A 13,667-nucleotide genomic window follows, 5' to 3' on the forward strand; every position below is an offset into this window, starting at 1 on the left:
CCCAAGACTGGAATTTTGGTTTGAGTGTCTTGTTCAAAACCACAGGGAAGGTTGGGACCAGAGGAAGAGCTCTGGTCTCCTCATTTTCAGCCTTGGCTCTGGGCCCATCCTTCCTCCCAAAACATTACAGCAAATTGGCACCAGTACAGCTACCATGGACCACAGGCCATAGCGATGGGAAAGCCCACTTCAGTCCCATCTAGTCCAGGTAGGGACCCTGGGGAGGGTCCTTTCCTCTGGTCTATTTACTAGACCTTGCTGTCCAGTCTGGGACAAGTGCAAACAAATGACTTTAGAGTGTCCAGCACCTGGCACCATGCATGCTGGACCAACGCTAAGAACTAAGAGAGATGGGACAGAGGTTTGATCCCAGCCCACAGATCCCCTTCAATCTATTCTGCAGCAGCTTTGGGGGCTGAACGGCAACTCCAGCCCCCTTGTGTGAGTGGCACGAATTGCTGGGAACCCCTCCTCCCTCCCCCCCCCCCTCCTCTCTAGCTGGCCTGCTTTGATTGCATGGGGGATTCGGTGCGTGCGTGCTGCTTCGCTCTGGCCCTCCCGGCTCACTCGGCTTCGACTGGGTCAGCAGCCAAGACTCGCAGTGTTTGCCCCAGGCCTGGAAGCGAGTCCCGCTCTCTGGCAGCGAGCAGGGATATATGGGGAGGGCTTCGCACCTGTGATCCCTGCCTCTGCCCCACCACCCGCTTGCAACCCTGCTCCTATATTGCCCTGGCTCCGTGCGGAGAAGCAGCACAGGAAACTTACACACACACACACACAAAGCAGCACGTAGGAAAGCGCTGTAGAAAAGCCGAGCAAATTAAGCGGAGCTCTGATCTGCTTGGGTCTGCGCTTGCCAAAAATGCACCATGCATCTTAATTCGCTCTGCTGTTGAGCTCTCACACGCTGCTCTCCTGATGCCATCTCGCCTCTCAGCTCAGCCTGGTCACCACTTCTTCGGTATTTTTATTTTTTGGGGGGTGCATGTCTGATTGCAGACTCTGCTGCCGCTGTGGCAAGGGAGCGAAGGAGATTCCCCTTGCCCGGGGCTCTGCTGGCAGCTCCAAGCGATCCACTGGGTCCCCTTCTGCGTTTTTTTTCCAACCGCCTCTATTTGGGTGGGGGTGCATTTCTAGAAAGTGCTTCTTGGACGCTCTCCAAGCGGGTTGACACCCATCCCTGGGAGCTGCCTTTTCTCTCCCCGGGATCCTTACCAAATCAACGCCGACATACAAAGCGCCTGTAATCCACACTGGAGTTATTCTCCTCTGTGTCCGTGCGCGGCTTTCCCCGCTGGCGATCCGGATTGCAGCCCAATTTTAAAAAAAGGAGAAAAAGAAAGTAAAAAAACCCTGCAGAAGACAATCTCCCCTCCCCCTCTTCTCAATTGCAATCCCAACTGTAACTTTTCCTCTTCTAGCCGGGATGTCTTTCCTCGTCGCCAATCCTCAGCTTTGATCGCAGCCTCTTTTTTAAAGTGTGTGTGTGTGTGTGTGTGTGTGGAGGGGGGATCCTTGTATTGCAGAGAGACGAACACGCCGAGACGGGATCTCGTTGCAATCTAGCTATATCTCTATATTTTTTGTATGCATCTTCCTGCTGCAGCAGATCCAGCCGGCGTGGGGGAGGGGACGGGCAGGGTGCACCCTCCTCTCCTGATCCTCTCTTCTGCCTCTGTGTGGTTTTTTTGCAGGTGTGTCAATTTTAATTCTGCCCAGTAGGTGGGACTTGGTGACTTTAGCACCATTTTTTGTGTGTGCTGCCTCCCCATCTTCTATTGCAATCCTCAGAAGTCTGAGAGAGAGAGAGCGAGCGAGCGAGAGCGCCTGATACCGAGAGCCAGTCTGCAATCAACAAGGCAGCCCTATCCACTATGCGTCTCAGACCGCTACTGTAGGGGGAATTACAGCTTCTCCTAGCCAGCTGCCAGCATGATTTCATCTGCTGGAGGATTTTTGCATCTGATCGTTTGAGTTTTTTTCCTCCCTCTGTCTTTGTTTCCTTCCCCTTCTCCCCCCCCCGGACCCCCCTTTCCTCCTCCTCCTCCTCCTCTTTTTTAGAAGCAGCAGTCGGAGATGGATGTCTCTCTTTGCCCGACCAAGTGTAGTTTCTGGAGGGTATTTTTGCTCTGGAGCATTTGGGGAGACTATGTGCTTTCGGTGCTGGCTTGCCCTGCCAATTGCCTTTGCAGCAAGACAGACATCAATTGCAAGAAGCTGGATGACGGGAACCTCTTCCCTCTCTTGGAAGGGCAGGATTCAGGCACCAGCAATGGCAACACCAGCATCAACATCACTGACATCTCCAGGAACATCACTTCGATGTGAGTCAGCTCTTCCCACCCCGGTGGGGCCCCTTCCTCTACGGCTGCCCGAGACACTGGCGAGTGTGTGTGTGTGTGTGTGGGGGGGGGGGGATAAGGGGAGAAACCGGCGTGTGGATTTCAGGTGCCCTATGGATGATGGTTGGTCTCTCCTTGTCTAGCCTGGGTTGCCGGGCAGAGGATTTTCTGCCCCCGCTGAAGCAGCAACAGTTTGGCTCACGTTTGAGTGGAATCAAGTCGATGAGATGAAAGGGCTTTAGCAGGGGAGGGCTGTGGGCAGAGATGCTGTGAAGCGACCTCTTCTTTTCACTGGTGGTGTGAGCCCAGCGATGGAAACACGCACAAACTGGGCACCCACAGCGGTTCTCAGGCGCCTGCTCGGGTAGAGACTTCGGAGCCGATCAGGTTTTATCCCCACACTGGCAAAAACCCACTCTCCTCTGCCCCGGCTGCCTCTCTCAGGGAAGCTGCTGTTTCTACTTTTTTAAGGGCAAAAGCGGGGGAGGGAGGGAGATGTCCCTCCAGTTGCTACAATTTTCCAGCCCCACTCTCATGCTGAGCTGGGATTTGTGTATTTTCATCTCCGGGTAGCGGGGGTATGTGTAGGAGGCAGATATTTTTAGTGGAGCACTTTGCGTTTGTTTGCATGCTTGTTTATCTGGAAAATCAACTTAAAGTTGCATTATCCTTGTTTGGAGAGGCTGGTAGCAAACCCCATGCAAATCTCATCAGCGCAGAGCGGGAAGGGACTGGATTTTCAGCGCCCCCCCCCCCCTCCTCATGCTGTTTTATGTGTGTGTTTAAAAAATCCCCCATCTTCTACACTCTCTGCTCTTCAGTGTTCAGTACGTTTTTGGTGAGGTGAACTCCAAGCAATTTCATTATTCTAATGCTAATTGAAATGTGGGCATTTAGGGAAATGTAGCCCCATGAGTAAGTTGCCTGTGGGAGGTTTACAGAAATGAGGTGGAATTCTTTATCCTGGCAGTTAAATGCAGCAAGGGTTGGAATGAGTAATTGACAGTTATTTATTTATTTTCCACCTCCATTGTGAAATAGCTTGTTTGAAGGGTGCGCTTTGATGGCTCTTTTCCTCAGGCTGTGCTATTTGGTCTCAGTGCAATTGTAGCAACCGTTATGGAATAATTGTGACACCCTCCTTAGGAGCTTTGCTAGTCACCTTTAGCCGATAAAGATGACTGGGCTACCACAGATCCCAAGTGCTGTTAACACGTTTAATGTAATGAATGCCCAAGCAATTCTAGAGAGAAACGCGGACCTGTTCCCATGTTATGGCTTTTCTTTTCCAGCAAATCTGCTCAGAAGCTAAAGGAATTAGGGAAAGTAAATATGAGCCTAATGTAATGTTTGCGTTCGAAATGGCTTGTATTTACCCTGGGCTGGAGTATTGGGTAGAGAGATCCAAATGATGCTAGGAAAGTGGGAGAAACTTGTGTTTGTTACTGTGCTTACTTTGGTTGTGTTTTTATCTTAACCCTTTGCTGTTAAACTGTGAGCATCAGGCATACTATGCAAAGGGGGAAGAACTAGCAATTTGGTTACTGTGGCTCAGAGGCAGATTGTGTAGCAGTTAGTACCTGTGTGTACACACTTCTGAAATGCTGGAAGAGACAGTATATTGTGAATCTTTTGTGTCTAGAAAATAAATGTTCTTACTGCTTTAAACTTGCTGATGAGTGGTCAGCAAAATCACCCAACCCAAACAAACCCCCTAAAACCCAGCCTCCGATCGCTCAACTCCATTAGCAAAGGTGATGTTTGTTTTCAGGTGAAGAGCATCTTTTCAGGACAGGAATACTAAGAAGGTGACTGGGTAATCTCTGGGAGTTCCACCTAGCATAATATGTCTTCTCCTGCTCCCTACATGGACTTCTCTAGCTGTGGAAGAAATGGTGGTAGCTGAACTGACGCTAGTCCATAACCACCACTATTGTGAATCAGGGTTTTAGGATGCATATCATGGAAGATGTCTCAGCAGTGAGATCTGTGAAATGGTGAAAGAGTCTAACCAGGGAAAAGGTGAAAATCTGGGTGCCCAGGATGCTTACAACTGCCACTAACAATTGTACTTGAAGGGGACAACCTAGTGGGCCAGGGCTAGATGGCACCTCAGAAGTCATTTCTTCCTCTGATTTGTGTGGGATTCCTTAGGGACCTGAGTGTGTTGCCTGAAGGCACTAGGGCAGCAACTTGTTTTTAGCAAGAATACTTTGCTCATTCTGCCTTCAACAGAAACGGAGGCTAGAAAATGGCTGAATGGACCAGTTCATGGGGAGAGAAGGTCAAAGGTCATCCCTGCCCCCACTTCTAGATTTTAAATATGGGCTATTGTTCAGTTCCTTCCTTGCCTTCCAAACCTATACTGTTGCCAAAGAAGTTATAGTGTCCAGATGCTAGGGTGATGGGCACGTTCTAAATCTATCTAATAATGAATGCACTGCCTTTCTCAAAGAGAAGAGTGTGGCACCCCCTCATGCTGAATGTCACTTTTGTGTTATCCCGCTTCATCCTGTTTCCTAGTATCAAAGCCCACCGGGGCTTTCATTTTGCTAGCCAGAAAGACTTAGTGGAGTGCAGTTGCCACAGTGGGCAGTGAGATGGGCTGGGGTGGGTAGCTCGCTAATTCCTCTTGGTGAATGGTGTGTGAAAGGAGACAAGTAGCTAGCTTGCAGCACCTGCCTTTCCTGTCAGCCTCTGGGGTGGGTGTGAGGGGAGGTTGATTTGGCACGGGCTGATAGCGGAGCTCTGATGCTCGCTGCTGTCATGGATCTTGAGTTTCTGGGCCTGTTCTCCAGTCCACACTACCTGATAGCTGGTGTGTGAGAAGGAATCTCTAGTTTTCAGGAGACTCTCACGGAGGCTTTCCCTACACTCGGCTTTTGAAAACACGGGTGGGGATATTGTCTTTTCTCCAGAAAGGCCACAGAGCCTAGGGTGGTGCCTTCCCCATTGCCAAAAGACAGACCTAGTAAAGCTGTGTTCACTGGGACGCTGGTGGATTGAATGGTGGACATGCAAGGCCATTTTCATCAGGGGAAGGGGTGGGAAAGAGAAGGGACCAGGGCTGTGAGGAAAAGAACCCTTGGCGGTAAACACTCCATTCCCCTTCATTTTCAAACTCTCGTTATGCTCCAAAGCCCAGCCGGAGAAGCCCTGAGCCCTTTTGTCACAGGTCTTCAAAAGACATCTTTTGGAGACTTACGATGAGTCGCCGGAAGCCTTTTGCTCTAGTTATTTAACATCCTGGAGGCTGGCGAGGCCAGGGCCGCTTGTGCGAGGTGCTGTACAGGCAGGTAGGAAACAGGAGGCCTTCCCCAAAGTGCTGAGGGTCTAACAGAGCACATCACCGGCACAAGGCAGAAGTGTGGGCCGAGCTGAGGAAAGGGGTAACATGATGCGTGCCAGTTGTAGCCTAGATGTCCTTGTTTGTGGTATTTGGGGCCCTGTTCTTTGGGATTTGTGTGGGGCATGCACTCTCTTTTCTCCTATCAATGGCAGGGAATTAGCAGCAGTGAGGGGCTGGACCCTGGCGTCCCATATCTTCCCCTTTCCCTGGGATGCTGCCAGTGATGAGAAGCTCTTTGCCACCTTCTTCTCTTCTGGGTTGTTCCCTAGCCCCAGCCATGCAGGCGTTCCCTCCCCTGAAATCAGCCCAGAGGGCTTGGTTGGTGCAGGCTTGTTCAGCAGCGCCTCGCTTTGTCACGACGCGGCTGTCGAGCTGTCGTGGACGGAGTTTTGAGTTGCATGCTGAGGTGCCGGTTCACAGGAGCGGATTCCCTCAGCTGTCTGTGTGGGGAGGAAAACGTGCAGTGTAAGTGCAGCGTAGCCAGGGCCTGTGCTGCTGGCAGCTGTGCGTGAAGGCAGCCCTTTGGCTAGCGCTCAGCCATGGCCACGCTCCTGTCGAGCCGGTGATCCTAAACACCAGGCGCTCCTGGAAATGCAGCCGTATGTGGGTCGCTCTGAGTTTGGCTGGCCTGCTTTAGCTATCAGAGCCGGTGTAACTCAAGATGCCCTTTAAAAGCTTGTTTAGAATTTGAACAAAAGCCTCAGTTAATTAATGTTCCACTCTCAGATTGCTTCTTGCCACTCCTGTCCTCCTTCCATAGAGACCTGAATGGTCACATTTCTTGCTTAGATCTGTGAAGCCAGCCCTGATGTAGGCTGCAGAGGGCGATCAGGTTGGGGGCGCAAGGCGGAGAACCAGCGGGGAGGCATGGCCTTGTGAGAGGGATGTGGGATCTTCCAGCTGCTTCCAGGAGCAGATTGCTCAAACTCTGGTAAGCTGGAGCGGCTTCTGTAATTGGTGGACTCTCCCATGCAGTGCTGGGAAAAGGGTAACTTGCAGAATAAGAATCCAGCTCAGAAAAGGTTAACAAACACATTCTTGGCCCTGGCTGAGTGTGGTAAGTGGGTGAGGACTGTGTGTCTGGCAGTACCCTGTTGAGCGGCGAGGGCTCTCACCCCTGTCCCCGAGCGCCCTGGCAACGCATCTAGCTTTGTGATGTTGCTTCTGGGGATGTGATTCTGACCAGGAGCTGTTTAGCGCCTCCCTGCCCCATGGAAATCGCGTGCGCTTTCCCGTTAGCTGTAGTTGTGTTAAATCAGGCGCGACCCTTATCTGTGCTGCTTTCCCAGAGGCCAGAATGCTCCCAGGAAAAATCTGTGGTTCGTCCTTGGTTTTGGAAAATGGGGGCTGTTCCTGGGGGCCCATTCCAGCGCAGCCAGGGCAGCCCCCACCCGTGGCAGGCTCGGCCTGCTGTGCTGTGGGCAAGGGAAGGTCCGCTCTAGCCTGGCTGCAGTGGGCGGAGAGGGGAGGGCTCTCCCAGCCGAGTTGGGCTTGAACCTCCCCCGTCTGTGCCCGTTGAATCAGTTAACCGGTTAAACATAACATGTAGCCGGTTAGCTGATGAAATGGGACGTTACACACCTACCGCCTGCTTGGGGCCTCCAGCCGGGGCTCCCCTGAGGGAGCGCTTGCCTGCGCACTACGAGGGCCCTGTGGGAGCCGTGGGTGGGCTAGCTTGCAGGTAGCTCGCGGCGGCGGGGTTTCAGCGTCCCTGTGGGCTGATGTGCTTTACTTATTTCCTAGTGAGGTTAGTGCTGCTGTGGAATGCCAGGTCTGGGTTTGGGAACACGCGCTTTCCTCACCCCTGGGAGAGAGCAGTTCAGTCTCCTTGGCGCGTTCCGTCCCCAGCCTCTGCTGAGAGTGCCGGGGAAGAGCCCAGGTGTGACGTGGTCGCTAGGCCACGAGGAACGGGACTCGATCCCCACCAGGTCCTTTCAGTCTGTCCACCCAGCAGCCATGTCCATGACCTGGAGGGGAGAGTGCCTCTTCCCGTTCCCAGTGCCCCAGCTATGCGGGCTTGTTAAGCTCTCGTTAGAGCCTGGTCACCGCTTAGCAGAGCCGACCCTTTCCAGGAGGACAGAGGGGACCGGCCATTCCATGCTGTAGTGCTGAGTCGCTGGTGTGGATCAACTCCCCTGTCATTGCACTGGCATCATCTTATCAGGGCAGATCTTGAATTCTTGGCGTGCTGGCTAGAGAGTCGGGGCATTTCCTTTATGGCGGCGTGGGAAGCACACGTGTGCTCTGGCACAGTGTGCGTGGGTAAGACGGGATGGAGGAGTTTGCCATCTGGGCTGCCCTACTTCTCAGCTGCTGCTCTGGTACTGGAAGGATTCTGCCAACAGGATAGTGCTGGGGCAGAGGGGTGCATCACTCCTGGGCTCCCTGTTGCAAGGTCTAGGTGGGGTTCCCCGTGCTCAGCACAGAGATCCTGTCCCTAGTACGCAGGGCAGCTGGCAGTTGCTCCTTGTGCTGACTGCGGAAGCAGATCAGTTTTACATTGGGAAACACCCCTGTTGAGGGCTTGGAGATGGGGGGCCAGGAGGCATCATTACTATTACCCAGCAGGAATGGGTAGCTGCCTATGATAAGGTGAGCAAAATTCACATCCTAAAAGAGACACAGGAATCTATGCCATCCTATTCTTGGGGGGCCCCTCATGGAGAAGCCTGTGCCACCCCCAAAAGGGGTGAGCCTCTTATGGGGTCACCTGCTATGCAGGTGATTTACCCTGGGAGACCGAGAGAGTGGTCAAAGCCAGTGTTCCCTCTAATTTTTTCCACCCACGTGCAGAATAAATATCATGTGCACCGAGGCATGTGTGGATGTGCACCACCAGCAGGAACACATGCTGCCGGCTGCGGGTACTCTGTTAATCAGCAGGGTGGCATTTGAATCTCTCCTGGGTGGCTGCCCAAGTGCTCAGCTTACAGGGAGCACTGGTCAAGGCTCAGCAAACCTAGCCGATGCAGTGAGGTTACATCAGATCCCCGGCGCTGTCTGGTGTAACCAGACCGAGTTAAACCTGAATGTGCTTCAATCTCTACTACGTAAGCCTTGGAGGAGGGGCCTGCTGGATCAGTTCTCAGCAGCCTCACAGCCTGGGGAAGACTGGCTCACTTGTCATGCATGGTGAGCTCTGCGCACGTGGACACAGGGCAGAGAAGAGACCCTCAGTGTAGTGAGTGCGTTGCTCCTGGGGGAAGCAGCAGATAACATGGCTCTGAGACAGCCTGCCTGTTCTGTAGTGCATGGAGCAGCGAGCTGTGCACCGTTCCACAGTGCCCGATGCGGGGATGGAAGGAGGTTAGAGTTCCTGTCGGCCTGTCATGATGGGAGGGGTCACTGGTGAACCTTCCCGTAAGTGACTAAGTGAACTGTCATGCTGGACACCGTGGGGTGTGGTTACCAGGCGCAGAGGGGGGACTGTACAAGTCCCCTCACTTTACTGCAGCAGCATCTAGGCCTTTTACCCCAGCCTAGGGCGGATCCAGCGCCGCTGCCTGTGCTGAAGAGGGTGTGGTGGCCTCTGTTTTCACTAGGAAGCGTCTCTGTGCACATTTCAGCCATGATCTGTCCAGGCAGCGTGACTTGGGAGGCCGCTGGTTGGACACACGACCGCTTTCCTCCTCCGTGCCCAAGAATCTCAGCTGTGACCTTCAGCCCTTTATGAGATGCATGTGCGAATGTAGTGTTTATGAGAACTGGCTGGGACCAGCCAGAACAGAGGCAGCTGTCAGATATTGCAGGGATAAGGGGCTTTTAGACAGAGTAGGGGCTGTGCCAGATTCCCCCTGCCTACCGACCTTCTGCTACGCCTCTGTCCCTGACCAGCAGCATGCTCTGCCTTGCCCCCTCCTCCGCTGTTCCAGCTCTGATGGGGTGGGGGAGAGTGTCTTCTGAGTAGAGAATGCAAATTGTGCCAGATTATGGGGTGAATTCCTGACGTGGACAAAGATACACTAGGATGAGATTCACCCAGCTCATTCTCACTTGTGCCATCAGCTGGGAGATGCTGTTAGGTCTCCAGAGGCCACGTGCCCCTATGTTCCCAGCGCCTTGGGTCTCTCTGTCTCTCCCGGATCCTGGTCCCTGAGGGTTTGGCTGCTAGTGAGATCATTACAAAGATCTGTAATTCAATCCATCTTTGTTTTGCACAGTGTTTGTTTATGCAGCGCGCTCATCCCGACGCACATTGCCAAGTGAGAGGCGGGCGCTGCGAGAGACACTGATGGCAGAGGGAGAGGGAAAGTCACATCCCAGGGTGTGAAGACGTTTTGGGTTAGGTCTTAGAGCCAGAGGGGGAGTCAGTGGGTTGGAGAGAGGCAGGGAAGTCTGCTCCAGGTGGCAGGGGGTGCTGAGATGATGGCGCTGTCACCAAGAGAGGGCAGCTCTGTGGAAGAGGCAGGTGTTGTGAGAGACGTGGTCCGTGAGAGAGGCTGGCTTGAGACTGCAAAGGACCATAGAACTGTTTGGATAATCTGGAAAGATTCTGATCTTGGGGAGCTGAGCCCTGGAATCTTCCAGCTTATCCTGGCTCTGGCCTTCATTTCCAGGGGCTGGTTCCCAAATGAGTGTCACCCGATACCCTGCAGGGGTGATGTCTGGAGCCTCTCCTCTCTGTTGCTCCCGCTGGGTGTCGTGATGGGGGTTGTTACAGGTCCGTCACACCCACATTCCCAGCGGGTCTGCATGCTGCTATTGCACTTGTTTAACTCGTTCCCTTAGGGCTGGGATTTTTCCTCCTGAAGTACTTAAATCAGTCCTCCCTCTAGCGCGGACGTAGTTATACTAGTGCGAAGGTGCCTTATTCCCCTACCCATACAGGAATAAGCTGTCCTGGTGAACGCACTATCAAACTGTGCAGTAGCTGGGTTGTTCTGCTTTAAATACACTGGGAGGGTTAAACACACAATTTCTGTGTGTAGACAAACCCCCAAACTCAGAACTCATGCTCCTGCCCCTGTGCATTTCTCAGAGCTGTGCTCAGCATCCCTACTTTGCACGTGAAACTCTTCACACTCCTAGAAGGAGGCAGTTTCATGCTTGCCTTGATCTTTGGACCCTCCAGAGCATCTGCAGCCAGCCTAGTTCTACACAGGGACATGGTTGCCTCACAGCCGCCTTTCCCAAGAAAGGGAAAGGAAGTGCCAAACATTCCCCAGCAAATGCTGTGCACAGAACACATCCCAGGGGCCAGCTAGAGACCGGTTGTAAGGGGTGCAGCTCTGCTGACTTAATGGACTTGCATCTGCCTGTGCCAGGTCTCCAGTTGGCCCAAGAAGCCACCTCTTATCAAGGCTTGGAGACCATGCATAGCAGGTTGTCTGCCTGCGCTAAGCAGACTGGCGTGTTCAGCCACAACCTCTGAGCTGATGTCTCTGTGCCTTCACTTCCAGTGCCACACGCTCCCTCCTCGAATGCCTCTTGCGAGCTCAGGCCTCACAGCTCTGTCAGTGCATCCTGCGTGGCTCCCTCTTGTCCAAATGCTGCTTCTCTGATCAGGAGGCCACAACCCCAGAAACGCCTAATTCTGGAACCTGTTCTCCAACCCAGCCCGCCTGCCCAGGGAGGTCCCCCTGGTAAGCTTGAAAGCTGCTTCTGGAAGGGTAGGCTATCTGCTGGGCAGAGCCTCACTGAGAAGATTTCTTCTGCAGCCAGGAGATGGCTAATGGGAAAGCAGGTGACTGAGCTGGCTTTGCTTGGCATTGATTGGACTGTAGAAGGGAAAGGGATCGATGGGCTGTACGTAATATCCCCCCAGTCTTTCCCAGCAACCCTCATTCCCAGGGGGCACCTCTACTCTCAGATTCCCCACAGGTCTTGGGGTGGCTGAGAACTGCCGGCCACTGTGACAGCTGGCGAATGTGCCACGGAAGTGGCAGAAGAGTCCAGCGCCCCTTGGAAGTGGTGGGACAGGGAGTTGGGAAGATCCAGACACAGGCCAGGCCTTGCATTGTATCCCATCCCATAGGGAGGAGCTCAGACACAGGAGCTGTTGTGAGCTGCTAGCCAGGGTGAAGCTGGAGGAAAGGGGCAGGGTGGGGTGAATTGTGAGCATGCCCCGCCGTGCAGGGAGCACTGCGTGCACTGAGATGTGTCCAGCTCAGTTCTTGATGGAATTGTTCAGCTCACCGTCCCCCTGAGATGTGCAGGCTAGTTTCCCTGAAGACGGAGGGTTGTTTATGTTAAATGATTTTTCCACTGGAGTAAAATCCCCAGCATAGAAGGTTTGTGTGGGTACAAAGCAGGGCTCACGCTGAGTGCCCAATTCTGGCTTTTTTATAGGTAGAAACACCCCAGCCATCATATCAGGGACCCCATCTGGTTAGCTGTGCTGAACTGCTCCAGCCTGGCACACCAGCAGCCACTGGTGTGAGTGGCCAGAAGTTTCATGAAGAAACCAAATGCCCCTTTAGCCACAGTACGATATTAAGTGCCCTGTCTTCCTGACCCCAGTGTCTGGCCTGGTGATGCCTTGCAACATGCAGCTTAACAGTGCTTTCCATTTACCTCTGTCTGCTGGAAGGGCTGGTGCTCTTCAGTGGCTTTTAGCCTTAGGAACATACTGCTGCAGTGAGTTCCCTGGGTTCATTTCATATTCTCAAAAAGTGTTTCCCTCCATCTAGGGGAGCTTAAATTACTCCTTCCATTGAGCATCCCTTTGGACTGGCTGATGGCAAGTTCCACTTTGCCCAGTAGCTGGTTAAGCTCCCACTCCTCCCCCTGCTCAACCCATACCTCCTTATTCACCCTCTGTGCCAGTCACTAATAACAAGAGCCCTGCACATTTGCGGAAATCCGCTTTATATCCGTGGGCATCCACATCTACGGATGTGGATGCAGATATCCACGGCTCATTTTTGTGGATGTAGACGTGGATGTGGATACAAAAATTCGGATCCAGGCGGAGCTGTAGTAATAACTACACTGAGCAGCCCCAGCCTTGACATCTGTGCTGGAGGTAGCCCATTATTGACTTCTCCGTGAACTGCCCAGTTGTTCCTTCTCTGTGCATCCTGTCTCTCCTAGCTAGTGTCTCTCCTAGCCAGATATCCATATAGCCCTGAGGCCAACCTTCTGTTCCTCTTCTCAGAGGCTGAGGACACAGGAACCCTCCTCCACTTCAGTATTCCTGATCCCACTCCAGAGTATCTCTCTGCTGACACCTCGCTGCTGGGGCTGATGCTCTTCCCTAACCCCCAGACTAGCTGCTGACTCCTTCTACTGTCTCTGCCATGCCCCTGTGTGACCCAGGCTCTGCTGCCATTTCTTGTCTCCCCCTAGCTGGCCAGTCAGAAACTCACCCGAGACGCCCTCCCATAAACCTGCCTCTCAGCAGCTGCTCCCAGCCCAGATGGGATCAGGTTCTTGAGCTCTGGGAGTACGTGCCTGCGAGGCAGCCTGGATCAGGCCTTGCTCCAGACCAGAGCCCAGACACTCGCCTAGCTCTCCAGCCTCCTAGCACCTGGCTTTCCTTGTCCGTTACCTGGAAAATGCTCAGGGTGTGAAGTGCTGAGAGCCCCTGCGAGGGACTTTACCTCAGCTAAATGCCTGGGCTTGTCCCTTTCTCATCCCAGCCCGGGCAGTGAGGAGGGTGAGCTGGGGAGCCCCCGGTCCATAGGAGCACTGCGCTCTGTTGCAGCTTTGTGGCAGCTCTCCGGACACCCGTCAGCCAGCCAACAGCCGCCCCACCTCCTCGTTCCCCTAGTCGAGTGGCTTTGCCTTTTCCAAGTGTAGTTCAGCCACTGGAGGGCAGCGTGCCGTACAAGATTGCATGTAGGCGTCCAGGAGAGACAGGCTGGAGCTGCAGAACAGTTTCGGATTGTGGTGTGGGGAGGGATGGTGACAAATAGAGACGTGGCAGGACTCCCTTGTACCCCCCAAGTCCTGCACTGAGAAGCAAGTTGGCTCTGACCCAGCAGGAGGGAAGGGCAGGTTTCTGGATGTGCCCAGACAAAAGACACGCCATCCTG

General features: G+C 53.5%; 1 protein-coding gene across 3 annotated transcripts in view; it reads left to right on the forward strand.

Moving 5' to 3' along the window:
• Positions 1-531: 531 nt before the first annotated feature.
• NTRK3 (neurotrophic receptor tyrosine kinase 3) overlaps positions 532-13,667 on the forward strand; it is a 390,761-nt gene continuing 377,625 nt past the window's right edge. The window contains exon 1 of one of the 3 annotated variants that reach the window (XM_075897044.2): positions 532-2,324. In XM_075897044.2, coding sequence (XP_075753159.1) covers positions 2,077-2,324 — 248 coding nt within the window. In that variant the 5' untranslated portion in view covers positions 532-2,076. The remainder of the gene's footprint in view (positions 2,325-13,667) is intronic. The other 2 variants (XM_075897046.2, XM_075897048.2) reach the window with 2 other exon arrangements.

This window comes from Pelodiscus sinensis, chromosome 14, assembly GCF_052426305.1.
Source record: "Pelodiscus sinensis isolate ZL-2025 chromosome 14, ASM5242630v1, whole genome shotgun sequence".
NCBI classification, from domain to species: Eukaryota; Metazoa; Chordata; order Testudines; family Trionychidae; genus Pelodiscus; species Pelodiscus sinensis.